Source organism: Channa argus, chromosome 4 (genome assembly GCF_033026475.1).
Source record: "Channa argus isolate prfri chromosome 4, Channa argus male v1.0, whole genome shotgun sequence".
NCBI classification, from domain to species: domain Eukaryota; kingdom Metazoa; phylum Chordata; class Actinopteri; order Anabantiformes; family Channidae; genus Channa; species Channa argus.
Window position 1 is genome coordinate 7465945 of NC_090200.1, and position 14772 is coordinate 7480716.

The window sequence follows — 14772 nt, forward strand, 5'->3', positions numbered from 1 at the left end:
AATTTGTTGGAACCTGGAACAGCCCAAGTTTCAGTAGAGTTATTCTGAGAAATTAGAATTTGTTTTCACAATAGATTTTTGATAAGTGAGCCAAACTGCAATACAATTTTGTCATTTTTAGATCACTTGCATCCTTTTTTACAGCTTGGTATTTATTATTTGAGTGTTTTACTTGTGGAGTTAACTCGTTAAATTGCCTGGTTATATTATAGCATACTGTGTTATTTTCCAAATTTCCAAACTGTCATTTATTTATTTTTTTAATAATGTACATCTGATAAAGTAAAATAGACAATTACATTAAAAACAACAACAACTTTGGAAATACATTGTGTTGAAAAAAAAAATTTTAACCATTCTCTTCAGCAATTATTTTTAGCAATTTTAAAACAAATGAAATTAATTTTCTGGATTTTGCATCTCAATTTGAATTTTTAAAGCCTTTTCTAATAATAAAATAAACTTTTTATTTGCTCTTACACATGGAGAAAAAGCATTTGAACAAGCAATTAAAAACCAAATAATGAATTAACAGGGAAAGTAATTGTCAAATAAAGCAAATAAAGCAATAATGAAAATAACTGATGTTGAAAGAACATTCTTACATATTTCCAGTCATTTCAGCCATATCTCAGATGCCTACATGAAATATTTTAAACTACTAAACAGAAAATAAGCCTATAAATTGGCATTTATCATAGGATTGATTTATCTCAAAACTATACAGAACTCCATGTTCACGGGGCACATTCAGAATATAAATAATGCAAATGAGCAATGATATTTCCACCTATTGTTAAATAAAAAAAGGGCTGATTGGTTGAAGGGGAATTTCATATATATATGTATTCTTAAAACAGCAAGACTTGGGTTTAGAGACTTGTCAGAGAAAATCAAGGTGTTTCAGTAGAACGTACGGCCTTAAGAAACTAAGGTGTAAGTGCTGCACAACAGTGAAATACAGTGTGTGTCTGTCCTCAGCCCTCATCCTTCCAATGCATCCACACGTTGCTGCGCTGTTTTGCATTGTCCTTTTTACTTCAGGGAAGAAAACCATGACATCAAATGTGTTATCCAGCAGTTTAGAGGACTAATAGATATGGATTAGTTAGATAAAACAACTATGACTCTTCCTGTTTTGTGCCATAAGGTGTAAGTTAAATAAGGTAAATACACCAGTCAGACTGATGAAGGCTGCTGTTTCTCTGGCTTATGATACAATCTATTTCAGTCACAATATGACAATTTATTGGCTTTGTACTTCTTCATCATAGTTCTCTGCTTTGCCTTCTGTGACCTTTACTGTCTGTCTGAAGTGCTCCCACAAGGGGCGCTGTCCTGGTAGTTTACAGGGCACTGTAGCTTTGGCAGCTGACACCGCTGGCTTGTTTTCTAAAGTGTCCAGAGTAAACATATGTTTACAGACCAACTCTGGAGTGGGCTGAAGCACACTGTAAAGTGCTTGTAATGCCCGCACATCCTCCAAAGCATCATGAGCCTTGTAGTTCACTCCCACCAGCTCCCTGACCAGATTCTCCTGTCGAAAACTATGCAGACAACGGTCCTTCAGCATCTCGCGGGAAAGCGGCAGCGTGTCAACACAGCCCGAGACTGATGACTCAAACTCTGCTCTGAGGTTCAGTTCATCGAGCGCTCGAGTCAACAGGGGACAATCAAAGCTGCGAATGTTGTGCCCAATGAGTATTGGACGTCCGAGCATTTGAAGGAAAGCTATGAAGGACACCAGAACCTCTTTCAGGGAGTTGGTGAGGACAAGCTGGCGGTGGAGGTACAGCTTCTGTCTGTGAACACTAAAGCCTGTCACTTTGGCAGCTCCTCGCCCTATTCGACACCGAGGGATGATGTAGAGGTTGAGTGAGTGGTCTCCACTGACCGCAGCCAGCTGAACAATCTCACAGCTGTGACCTGATGAAAAAAATAAATAAAAAAACTCTGCCTCAGAGGCATTTTCCCCAGAAAGACCTTACAGGCACCGGGTGTTAAGCAGAAAATCTAAAGACAATTTATCCAAAACGTGAGAAAAAGTTTTTGCCCAGACTTTAGAAAAAGCATTTCTAAAACAATTACTTAAAACATATTTTCACTTTCTGATTAGAGGTTAAATCAGTGGTGACTGATCAGCAGAAATAGAAACTGTATTATCTACAATACAACACGGTTAGGGTGTAACAGGTTAAGAGGTCTGAATACTTAGACTAAGCCCGTAGTTCTACCCCTACACTACCCACTGCTGGTTACCTGGATCAGGTATTCTCAATCAATGAGAGGCTGAAACATACCATCTTACATGAAGGTAGACAGGGGGAAAGAGAGTGAATTGGTGTCTTCCACCTTCTCACTGACTGAAAATCAGCAGCGGATACTACAGGATTAGCTCGAAGACACGCACAGCAGGGGTCCTTAAGGACCAGGATGGAGAATCACTGGGATAAACTACCTGGAAACCTAATTTTAAAAAAAAATTACCTTAACACACAATTACATAAAACAAACACTTATGTCTGTTTTGACTAACTCAGTTAAATAAATGCCCGACAGTCCCACTTATTTGCTTTCAAGCAGTATGTCTGTACGTCTGTCTGTATCCCAAATAATACATTAATTTAGATACATCTTCAGTGTATAATTAAAATAGACATAACCTGGTAAATATGTAGGTTATAGCTTCTTTGGATGCCATTATCGCTGCTGCTAGAATCAGCATTTGCCTTTAACCAAAGATCTAAATAAGAACCTACAGGTTTTTTAAAAGGTCTTTATCTTCAAACCAAAATTTGTTCATATTCTATCTAGTGCACACGCCACATTTCAAGGATGCTCGAATTGGAAAGTTAGCTTCCATTCGCCCGTCAGATGTGCAGCAGCTTGAGCCTTAACTCGTGAAGCCACACGGAAGTATGAAGACATTTTTTATATAATGATCGACCAAGGACACAAATCCATCAGACCATAAAGTTTTGTCTTTTACAATGGCCCCTAAAAAGCTTGTGGGGGCTGATGAATCTCACCTAGTCCTGTTGTCTCCAGGTCAAAGAAAACCAGCGGCTGTAGAGTCTTTTCAGCTCGGTCTGCCTCGGACTCTTGCATTACGCCAAAACCATCCTAACTAAAAAATCAAAATGTCGCACTTATGTTTCGTAAATTAAGTTTAGAAAAGCAGAGCGACCTTCGTTTACAGTTCGTAGATCAACGTCGTGTCATTCCACTGCACGACTCGGCGACTTTCCCTCCATGTTTTCTAAACGCCTACGTAAGCCAAGCTCGACCGGAAGCCTGCACTTTCAAAATAAATGCGTAATTGAAGACACACTCCCCCCACTCCAAAAAAAAAAGAAACCTGTAATAAATTTGAGTCATTCGTGGCTTTCAGAAACAAATATAAGCCGAGATATAAGAGTACGACACAATTATTTACCTGACCCATTCATCTTTTAATAAGCCAAATACGGGCATCTCAGACACCGTGCTGCCCTCTACAGGAGTCAAAAGGATACGCACCGAGGTTTATGGGTGAGTTTTCACCACAGCTTTACTATATTTTATGATTTTTTTTAAATATATTTTAAGTATTTCAGTTGATATATTTTACATTTTTTCCACAAACATACGCCTGCCACACACCTTATAAATCTGGCACCAGTGTGCAGATTACATGCTTCTGGAAATTCCTGACGTTATAATGAAGGTAAGAACCCCTTAGAGAAAATACACATTATTCTAAAACTGAAAATAAATAAATAAATAAATACTTGATTAAACATTAACCTAATAACTCAACACCTAGTGCCCTTGTCAGCATATATCTTTACTAGTCTACAACTTGGGTTCATTTTTAAGTTCTTCAAATAAAAATAACATTTAAAAAAATGCATTAAAACTTAGAGACCAGCTAAACTTAATGTATGTTTGCTGCAGGCTTTGTAAAGAATTTACAATGACCTTTATGCAGTTGGCTCAAACTTTTGTATGTTTAATTTCTGCTGTAGCATGGTTTTAAAAATCATTAATATTGATTGTAGCCGTATGCTTTTTTTCTCATAAAAATAAAGTCAGTTATGTGCAACAATCCCTTTAAAATATGATATGAGGATTTGCAGTGGGTTGTTGCACATGTAATTTTGTAAATGTCAGAAAAACTGACTAGCAAAAAACATAACATTCCTTGCAGCTGCACTGCATGTTGGTTTACTAAAGACTACTCTGGGGGAGAGATATCCTTCTCATATTTCTGCTAAAAGCTTGCTTGAGTAGTAAATACAAAGTAGTCAAGGAAGATTCAATAAAGTTTAATAGTTTCGGTGTAAAAGCAGTTTAACTTATAGACACAATACACAAATTACAGCACATTAAATGACAAAAATGCTACTAGGTAAATAATAATTAGAATGTATAAACATGGCATTTCTTTGAATTTCTTTGAATTATTTGTCCATTATCTGTCATTTTATCTTTTTCTAAATGTTACAAACATGACACTGTTCAACCATCAGATGTTAGAATAAGAACAAATCTTCAAAGAAACAATGATTCTTTTTAAATTAAAAAAAGTTTTCTGTTCAATCAGGCTTTTCTTTTGGTGCGTGTGTGTGTGTGTGTGTGTGTGTGCTGCGAAGACAGTGACATCATCTCCTTGGACAGAGAGCGGGTCACAGACTGATGAGGTCAGGTCTTTTTCAAAACACCATGTTGGTCCTAAAGGTACACTTGGAGACAAAATAACTTCTAGGCTGCCATCTGTTGTACAGCTCCTGCAGCATCCTGGCGTCCTCCACAGCATTATGAGCATTGTAGGTTTGCTTCAGGAAGTACATGACCATATATTGTTGAGAGTAACTGCGTAGATCATGGAAGAGCTTCTTGCTTAGCAGGAACGTATCCAGAAACCCACTGACCACCTGCTGGAACGGCTGCCAGAGGGAGCAGTTCCGCAGAACCCTATAGAGGACTGGTGCATCAAACCGCCTTGCGTTGTGGGCCGCTAGCAGCACAGGGTGGCGGAAGGAGCGAAGGAAGGTGATGAATGAGGTGAGAGCCTCAAGTAGAGGTGTGGTGACCATTGGGACCCCATGGAGAAACAGGTTGTCATCACTGACAGTGAAGCCTGTGACCTCAGTGGCGCCTTGGGTCAGGGAGCGGCGAGGGAGAGTGTAGACATTGAAGACCTTGTCTCCACAAATGGCCGACAACTGGATGATGTCACACACGTCGGTGTCTGAAAGCAGAAAAGGGCAGGATTGAATCGGGATAAGTAGGATTTGGTTGTCAAAATTATTAAAGCATTGTAAACATTGTTGGTCATTCTTGTGTTTTTCCTACTGAAGATGTTCACAGAGCTCTACGGTGTGGACAACATGGCACAATCCATACGGTGTGAGAGTTGAACCTTTTGAGCCAGAGTGTAGCTGTCTTTAAAGCTATAGTTCAACAGTTAGCTGAATATGGTCATTTGATCTCCAGCTGAGAGTTAGATGAGATGATGACACCACCACCCAACCCTGGTTGTGCAGCGAATATCTGTCTAATATCAAAAAAATTGCGGAGAGTTGCGTCCTGAAGGGCATCTGGTGTAAGATAGGGGCTCAGTTACCGCGTGGACTGTGATCTGCTGTGGTGACCTCAAGCTTGCGGCATAAGCAGAAAAAAAAAGCCCATTTTAACTCATAAACAAATAGTGTTGAACAGTTTGCGGCTTCAACTTCTCTGAATTAAAGCTGCTGCTTTTTGTCCTCTGTGGTGGCGCCCTCTATGTGTCTGCACCGCCATGTCACGCTAACTGCTTGTGTAGGAGTTTTCTGTCCGCAGAATGACTCATTTCTCTCTCTCTCTTACACACACACACACACACACACACACACACACACAGTCGAAACCACACTTCAGTGAAGTCAGTCCTCTCAACTTGTAGTTTCAGCCACCCTGTTGCTTAAGACCAGAATAAAGGGAGGAGTATTTCTAACAGCCACACTTTAGAATAAAGACTAATTTCATGATCGACCATTTCATTTCATCATTGAAATGTCAGAAAATACTGAACAATGTGCATGTAAATGTGTAAGAGTTGTTCAAATCACTTTCAAATGAAGACTTAAGTTGTACTGTGTGTGTATGGTAATTGAGTCTGTATGCTGCCACCTCGCTTAGCACAGAAACAGCACGTGTGTAAGTTTGTGGTTGGACTCTGACAAATGGTGATTTTATTGGTTGAAAGTGTAAAGACGGCTGCAGTGATTCTCTGCCCTGTTCTAACCAGACTGTAGGTTCATGAAATAGAAACGAGAGAAAAGGTTTCACTCTGTGACAACAGAAACCAATAAAAACGGAAACGTACGAATGAACTCTTATCATATCAGACTCCACCCGATCTCTGTTAACAGGTCAAACCAGATTAAGAAGAACGGTCATGATGCTCCATGATATTATAACATTTTTTTTTTTTGATTTGTGAGACATTACAGGTCTTTAGACAGTAGTTCTTTGTTATTTACTGCAGTACAACTCACAGGCAAATGTAATTTTTAATACACTTTACATGTCTTAACTTCAGCTTTGTTGCAGATTCAATGTAATAGTGTAATAAAATTTCAGTTATGTTGTCCAAGGTGCTGCCTATACAATATGAAATAATTAGTTACATGTAAATAAATAAACAAATAAATAAGTCATAAATGAAAAAAAAATACTTAACTTAAATAAATTTAAGTAAGTAAATACATAAATAAGTAAATGGAAGCAAAAGGAAGTCACTGAAAAGTCTTTAAAATTCCTGGAAAATTTCCAGGAAGAGAAGGTTGTGTTTATATTTACTACTTCAAGGTTCAAGGCTCCATTACAACCCCTGGCATTGTACACATGGATAAAAATACATATTTATCACGAGCATTTTCTGACTGAGAGAGAGACAATAAAAAAACAACGTTACCTAATCCAGTTGTCTCCAAGTCGAAGAAAACGATGGTTTTGTCGTCAGACATCTGCAGGAGTTTAGATAAGGGACATTTTGCGTCAGTAAATTTGTCTCAGGCTGTGATGAACTGATAGAAACTAAAGTTATTAGGATTTTCATTTAGAACATCTGATTCCAAACCTCACCCTGGTGGATTTTCACAAACAAAAAAAAAAACAAAAAACTGTGCATTTGTTTGAGCTGTCAAACGGAGAAACGAAAGAGTAAAACAGTACAAAGACTCACCGTGTTGCAGTTTGATGTGGTGTCAGCTGAGTGCGGTGACAGATTTCATGTGAACTCAGCCTCATTTATCATCCGGAAGGATCAGTCATTACCACAGCATTTCACAACCTATAGATTCTGGCACTTTCATTTGTGGAAAAAAGAAACTCTAGATGGATTTTTTTTTCTTAGTCTAGCGAACGACGTCCCCCTCCGGTGTCTCTGACCCGGTTGCCTGTCAACATGTCGCAGCCACTATACAAAACAAAACGATGTTTTTTTTTTCTCTTTTCCGTGAAGGTGGAATCTTCCCTGCTGTTCGTTTAGTTTCACTTTTGAACCCGGGGGATGATGGGAAGCTCGGGCTTTTGTTTTTTCACGAGAGCAACGCGGCGCTCGCACGTTTATTACAGTGATCACTGAGGAAAATAAAAAAATCAAAATACTATAACACAAACTATTTATTAAAAAAGGTGCCATAATTAGAATGTCTTTATTTCTGTTCCCGTGCATTTCAAAATAAAAGCCAATTTATAAGTTCATCAAATCCATTGTGCCAAACTCCACCGTTACACCAACTCAACGACACATGATAATAACCACGCATTGGTGACATGTTGGCTCTTTTCAAAATGCCATCTGAAGTAAGCCAATGCAGAAATGATGGGTCATTTCAGATCATTGGAGGGATTTATTTCTGTATTTATTGTAATTCTCAACCAAAGTGGAGCGATGTTTCTGGCTGATGTGTTTGTAATAAACGACAGAGGGCTACAGCACAGACCACTAAACTAATCCAGGTTGCAGATTGATGGACACCCATAAAATGAAGTGCAGTGATTTCTGCTGAAGATTCAGTCACGTGTTAGAAATGTAAGACCTACATCATACCGGTTTCCCTCACAATGTCTGTCGTGCAAAACTATTACACAAGTCATTTGTCTTTGGCTGCAGTTTTGCTTTTTTATTAAGCAGATGAATTCCCCCCAGTAAAATCATTGTTTTTCCTTACACCCATAGACATATTTGTATCATTAAAAAAAAAAAAGAAATATAACACAAATTGCACCTTATACATAAGTGTGTCCAGAGTGGCGCAGACAAAGAGACACAACGCTTCGTTTTTTTCTCGCTTTGCAGCACAACATGACAGACTGAGTGTTGCCTGTTAAAATGTTGCCATGACTAATAGTAGATAATGAACCGTACACAGGATAATATATCCTTTTATAACACATTATATAACAAATTCTTTTAAACCAATGTACACTCCAAAAGCATGATCATAAATAGTACATACATTGTGTATAAAAGAGGGACAAAAACAACCAGAGAAAGCAGAGCATGCCTTCCAGTGACAAGGTACATTCACTTTTTTTTCCAATTTTTTGTTTTTTTTTTTTGTTGCCATTTTTTTTTGCAGAATGCCACATAGACAGCCTGGAAATGTACAAATCCCTTCAAACATCAGCTTAAAGAAATTTTAATAGGGGAATCAGCTATCTCCTTTCAGCTCACCTCTGAGCAGTACAAAGACAACACGCCGCAAGTCTCCACACCTGCATTAGAACTGTGATCAGCACAGTCCTCACTGAGGCTTCCAGCCTCAAGGAAAAATGAAGTTTAACACTGACTGTGTTGTTGACATCAAAGCAGCAATGGCCCAGAAGCATCTGGTCACAGACGCAGCAAGCAAGGAGAGATATTGCAGCTTTACTATGGCGACATCATTGCTGTCAAGCTACTGAGTAGACCCATTAAACTGAATATTACTTTGACTGTATTCGTATCGTATGGACAGAGACAAAAAGGGAGTAAGAATATTCAGAAACACGTGGACGGTCTTAGTAAGTTGCTAACAGGCAGATTAAATGCTACTCTTCACAGCTAGAGCCAGGAGAGACGAGGACGAGATACTGTTGTGACTGTTTAAAGAGAGGAAGAATGTATTTTGGATGGCTCAGATGACAACGTGGACGGTTTGAGAATGTGGATGAGTGCAAGACTTGCCCTGCAGGTGCAATAAAGTCAGACTTATTAAACATTTTGGCAGTCATAGTTTGAGTGTCACTTGATGGCTGCAGAGACTTTGTTCACCGTAAAAAAAAATAAATTAAAAAATGCTAAATCTTGGGAAACACTGGTAGGTGTGTGTGTGTGTGTGTGTGTGTGTGTACGGATGAGTACATGTGCACAAAGTGGGAGCTGACACAGTGGCAGGATGGCAATGGCAGTCATTCAGTCATTCAGACATACACACACAAACACACACACACATGCAGGAAATAAAAATGGATTTTATACAGTATGAACAAAAATAAACCAAGAAACAATATCAACAACAAAAACATATTTTATATCACTAAGAACATCTATAATACAGCAATAATATATATTAAAAATTTCAAGTCCTGACGTAGTAACACTGATGTTTCTGAAAGAAAAACGAAAGTTTGCAGGGAAAGGCAGGTACAACAACACTTATGACTGATTGACATTTGACACCTCAGGTCAAAGTCATCCATGACACCCGACACGTAGCGCAGCTCGACAGCTTTTCCTTCTATTCTCAGCATTTTAACGCGAGGACAACCAACACTGGCTCTGTTCATTGTGGATAAAGAAACGAGAATGACAGGAAACAAAACCGACACAGAAACAAAAGTGGAACTTGAATTCCAGACACTTCACTTTGCAAAACGAAAAATAGAGACTAATCAACAATGAACGACCCAGGAGCAGCACTGGAGATTCTTTGTATGTACACGTTTTTCCTCTCTAACATAATAATAATAATAATAATAATAATAAGTAACATATTTCTGAACAGTTTATTTAAACTGTTGTAGGAAAAAGTGTGATGGAGAAGCATGCAGCCTCTGGGCTGGTGTGTCCTGTGTAAACGTGAAAAGCAGACATAGCTTGGTGCTGGTTACAGACAAAATGTCCGCCAGTTCAGTCAGTATGGCTACATTTCTTCTGCGTGGCTTTAACCATCTGCCCACATGCTAAAAAATAAAAACGGGGCACTATAAGATTAGGCTTTGCAGCTGTATTTTTTTTTTTTCATTCCCCCCCCCCCCGACCTTTACTTACTCATCTCTCTCCTCTCCTCTTACCGACCCTTGGTGCTCCAGCAAGGCTCAAACTGCAGTGAGTTCAGATGGTCAACAAATATGGTTGACTGTTTCTTTTCACATCAGTTTTTCTGCTCACATTAATCATCATTCTTCAACCTTTCCCCACCCGCTTTTGTCCCGCTGTGTAAAATCTCCAGTCTTCGTCTTCGACTGAAGCAGGGGAGAAGGGGGGGTGTGCACTGAGGAGAAGCAGCGGGCATCACCGGGCATGGACCTCGCCCCATGACCAGCCTCATCCAACCCTGGACTCTCCCTCCTCTACATTTTGCACTTGAACAGGTGGCACCTGACGTTCCTTCCCTCCCCCGCTTCACACCATGAACTCGTTGCTGCCATACAGAACCAGCTGCTGTGGCCCTGAGCTGAAGTCCGACTCTCTCCGGTGGCCTCCTGATGGCTCGCGCGGCGAGCTGCGGCTCAGCCTCAGCCTGTGCCGTGCCTTACCACTTCTGTGGCTGCCCTCTGCTTCGGCCAACGGGGCCCCCAAACCACAGGAGGTAAGCAAGGGCCCAGATGAGGAGGAGCGGAACCGATAGTGAGGGGACGGAGAGCCCGAGGCGGAGGCGTTGGAGGAGAAAGAGGAGGAGGGGTAGTAGGAGGAGGAGATGGTAGAGGTGGAGTCTGCTGAGTCCTGGGAGTCTGGCTGACGGCGCAGAGCTCTTCTGCTCTTTGGATCCGACTTTCTGGAGCGATAAGTGCTGCGTTCTGTAGGCGGAGGTAGGAGCGAGCACGGCAGAGAGGTGTTAAAGACACATTACACAACAGGCCGACTCATCCAAGCAAAGTTACTGATAAAATACATGTAGTCACATATAGCATCAGATATTGATAGACCAATATTAATTGTTAGCAACAAGGACAGATTCAAAACTTAGCAAACATCTTTCCTGTCTATATAATCACTTGCAGTGTTTCACCATTAAGTGGTGACAATGTGACACTGAAATAACCCGTCGGCCTGTTTCATATTAAAAGAGACAAAACAATTGGCTGAAGCAATTTCCAGTTGAAGGTGTAACGTGCTGTTGCAGCATTTACTATATATAAAAAATAATCCTAAGTCAAAGGCAAAGTGGAGTAAGTGCAGAAAGATGTAAGAAAACATTTTAGGTAGGAAGGCAAACTGTAAAACTGCTAAAAGGTTAATAATACGGATTCTTTTACTCAAACAAAGCATCAAAAACATGACCTATTCCATGCACTCACTTTCTCTCTCTCTCTCTGTCTGCATGGTGCTGATTTAGCCACAGGCTTACAAAGGCTTTTTAATCATGAACGATCTAAATGAGAAATGAGAAATAACATGAATTCAGTGGATTTAAGGTTATGTGACTCGATGAGTGTATTTTTCTTTTTCTTGTTTTACTGAAGATGCTGCTGCTTCCCTGCTCTCCAAAAGTCCCCTAAACACAACAGGACTCAGAAGATATTAAGTCATTTACCCATGATGCTAAGTATTTAGGGAATAATTATCTTTAATTAGTTTGACATTAGCTAGAATCTGGACTATGGGCTATAATGCTTTAGAGCTTTTAGTGTGGCTTAGACACAAAACGTATGAAAACCAATGCTCTTAAATACACTGCCACACACACACACACACACACGCACCAACACACACCAGAGGGGTCGGAAGTTGCTCCCTCCGTCTCCATTGTGATATTTTCGGAGCTGTCTGTGGTGCCGATGGAGGCTTCAGATTCAGGAGTCTCATCGTCAGACACCCGCGGCTCCAAGATCAACATCTCATATGTCAGCTCCTCCCTGTCAACACACACACACACACACACACAGGATTTAAAGGTCAGCAGGTGCTTTATCCAAATCAGCTCATTTACATGTGAGCCTGTGGGCATTCGTCATGGAGTGCTACTGTGCACGCCTTGATGAAAATTTGAAAAACCAATCAACTCAGTTGTCAGCAGCAGCTTCTTTTGCTAAGTTAAAATCCTACTTGTTTCTTATAATTCTGTCGCTTCTAACCTCGATTACTGCAGCTTTCTTTAGGTCGGAATCAGTCAGTGAGCCTCATCTGACCTGCAGCTCGTTGAAATTGCAGATGCTCTCTTCGTAGGTTACCAGTGAAATACAAAACTAATTTTAAAATTCTCTGATCTCCTTATCCCCTATCCCACCTACAGGACCCCGAGATCTGCTGACCAATTATTACTTTTTATTCCACGTACTCATGTCATGTTATTGGCCACTCTCTGTTAGATCTTAACCCTCATTAAATACTCGTGTTTGATCGCCATTTAACACATCCATTTTAAATAATCCTGTCAAATTTTTATATGCGTTCTGTACTGTGATAGCTGAACTTTCCTCTTTAGTTGTTTTTAGTTATTACAGTTATTAGCCATATAATCTAAAACCTGCATCTGTCTCTGGTCAACATTTGTTTTTAAATGTGCTACAGAAGTAACTTATTATTGGTATCGTCATAACACAGGTGGGAGAATAATGACTTCAAAACAACGGGAAATGAACAGATATTAATTGTGAGCTGCCAGCTGTTTTTGACAAATATTCATTTTTTGTGGTATGTTGCTGCTAGTAAAACTTTTGTGAGTGATGTTTTAATTATCCTCTGGTGGGTAAAGATTTCAATGAATGTGTTTACATTTACAATAAGCAACCAATTTCTTGTGTGCGTGTGTGTGTGTGTGTCACACAGTAACACACTTGTGTGTCGTCTGATCTACTGTACATAGTCGATCCAGAGACATCATACTTTTCCTTCTGCAGACTCTCAATCTGCTCGGTGAGGATTCGCTCCTCCTGCTGCATCGCCATCTGCTGCTGCTCATTTAGCCCAGCCTCAGCTGCATCCTCTCCTCCTCCTCCTCCCCCTCCTCCTCCTCCACCTACTGCACTCTCTCCATCCACCACGGGGGGCGCTCTAGGACTGAGCGGAGGAGAGTGGGCGTGGGCGCTGCTTTGCCAAACACGGCTTTTGTTCTGCAAATTTAAATTCAAAATCAAGACAGAGTGAGAAAGGGAGTTACTGGGGGGTAACCAATACCAATCAGTTCACAGTGACAGTAATGGAGCACGGACGGCAGACTCTCTATAGACACAGCTGGATGTTCTGACCATGTACCAACTATACAGAGGACTGACCATGGTTCACAGCACCACTGCTAAACTATGAGGTCTGCTGAACATCAGTGCACACGCACAAACAGACATTCTGCTATGCACACACACACACACACACACACACAACATATAGGCGTTACCTTAAGTTTAGCTGTGTTAGGCTGCATGTTAATAAGGTGTGAAGCAAAAACAGAAAGAGCAGTGAGTGTTGTTCTCTCTGTTCATTCACCACAAACAAACAGAATCATTAAAGTTACAGCAGGTTCAACTCTTCTCTAAGCCACAAAATATTAGTCCAATTTTTTACCAATTTTAGGAATTTCACTTGTGTCACTGGAACAACACAGCTTGGAAGCACTGTACTGTTGATACAAAAGTGACTACTGGACTACTGGATTACTATCCTATTGGAAAAAAATCCTAATGAGGTATTTAACCTGAAGATGTGGGTATAATGTGAGTCAGATCAGTACCGCTAGAACCAAAACTATGCCTTCTTAAGAATAATCCGCTTAACGCTCAATTGCTCAGTAACACCCACAGTTAGCTCACAAGCAGAAACACGATGGTTTCATTTCAAAGTGACTGAATCAACAGACTCAAAAACAAGTTCTCCCTGAAGTCTCAGCAGAAAATGAACGGTTGTGTTATGCAGCTCCATTGTAGCAAGTTTTGGTTTAAGGTATTTTGGACTACTCCAATTTACCGAACTTTATTCATCAAATATTTTTAGCCTTCAGATCTTCATTAGGATAGTAACTACTACTACAATTGGTTCACAGACCCAGACTTTTCTGCACCTCGCTGTCTGTGCATTCTAAAAAAAAACCAGTAGAATATTTTGAACACTTGCGGCACTGACAGTGTAACAGTGAAAAGCAACACCTGTGAACTTACCCACTTACAACACTAACAAATACACAAACAGAAGCTAAGACACCTAAAGAGAACTAGTTTGCAGACAGATGTTATATGTATGAGTGGGCGGATCAAATAAATAGACAGGACAGGACAGAACTGGTGGTATATGGGCACATGGAGTGAGAGGGGCATACATACCGGGGTGGCACTGCGGGTTATGCTCATAAACCTAACAGCAATTAGTACAGGTTTCTGGAAGGAGGGATGGGGGCAGGGAGGAAGGAAGGACAGGTTAGGGTTATGGAAAGGTGAAGGTAATAGAGTAAGTACGGATCTGGTGATCTGCAGGTCAAAGATGTCCACACATTTCGTTTAAACCGAAGCTAAAATGACATGGAAAGTGAGACTTTTTTTTGCATAGTCAAAAATGCTACTGGGCAATGTAAGAATGTGTTCCCAATTAACTCCACATCAACAGGC

At 40.2% G+C, this 14772-nt stretch overlaps 3 protein-coding genes across 23 annotated transcripts in view; all 3 read right to left on the reverse strand.

Moving 5' to 3' along the window:
• Window positions 1–74: 74 nt before the first annotated feature.
• LOC137125949 (protein PML-like) lies at window positions 75–3288 on the reverse strand. The gene is made up of 2 exons (XM_067502218.1): window positions 3030–3288; window positions 75–1926 (listed from the first exon to the last, which is right to left on the reverse strand). The coding sequence occupies exons 1-2, from the start codon at window positions 3106–3108 to the stop codon at window positions 1247–1249; spliced, it is 759 nt and encodes a 252-aa protein (XP_067358319.1). The 5' UTR covers window positions 3109–3288; the 3' UTR covers window positions 75–1246.
• A 1004-nt stretch (window positions 3289–4292) lies between these two features.
• LOC137125951 (DNA polymerase III subunit epsilon-like) lies at window positions 4293–7493 on the reverse strand. Its single transcript, XM_067502241.1, has 3 exons — window positions 7211–7493; window positions 6941–6992; window positions 4293–5233 (listed from the first exon to the last, which is right to left on the reverse strand). The coding sequence occupies exons 2-3, from the start codon at window positions 6990–6992 to the stop codon at window positions 4695–4697; spliced, it is 591 nt and encodes a 196-aa protein (XP_067358342.1). The 5' UTR covers window positions 7211–7493; the 3' UTR covers window positions 4293–4694.
• A 749-nt stretch (window positions 7494–8242) lies between these two features.
• Window positions 8243–14772, reverse strand: part of LOC137125950 (unconventional myosin-IXAa-like) — a 132352-nt gene continuing 125822 nt past the window's right edge. For 13 of the 21 annotated variants that reach the window (XM_067502231.1, XM_067502230.1, XM_067502239.1 and 10 more), the window contains 5 exons: window positions 14491–14544; window positions 13572–13592; window positions 13064–13290; window positions 11951–12093; window positions 8243–11034 (listed from right to left, as the gene is read on the reverse strand). In XM_067502231.1, the coding sequence (XP_067358332.1) occupies window positions 10640–11034; window positions 11951–12093; window positions 13064–13290; window positions 13572–13592; window positions 14491–14544 (840 nt within the window). In that variant the 3' untranslated portion in view covers window positions 8243–10639. Of the gene's footprint in view, window positions 11035–11535; window positions 11610–11940; window positions 12094–13063; window positions 13291–13571; window positions 13593–14490; window positions 14545–14772 lie in introns of all 21 variants that reach the window. The other 8 variants (XM_067502238.1, XM_067502236.1, XM_067502233.1 and 5 more) reach the window with 5 other exon arrangements.

Bases quoted from the DNA above. Each gene is read 5' to 3' on its own strand.
- LOC137125949 (XM_067502218.1), bottom strand. From the start codon at position 3,108: ATGCAAGAGTCCGAGGCAGACCGAGCTGAAAAGACTCTACAGCCGCTG. The intron at 1,927-3,029 runs GTGAGATTCATC...TTTTTTCATCAG, and splicing joins CCTGGAGACAACAGGACTAG to GTCACAGCTGTGAGATTGTT.
- LOC137125951 (XM_067502241.1), bottom strand. From the start codon at position 6,992: ATGTCTGACGACAAAACCATCGTTTTCTTCGACTTGGAGACAACTGGA. The intron at 5,234-6,940 runs GTAACGTTGTTT...TTCTGCTTTCAG, and splicing joins CTTGGAGACAACTGGATTAG to ACACCGACGTGTGTGACATC.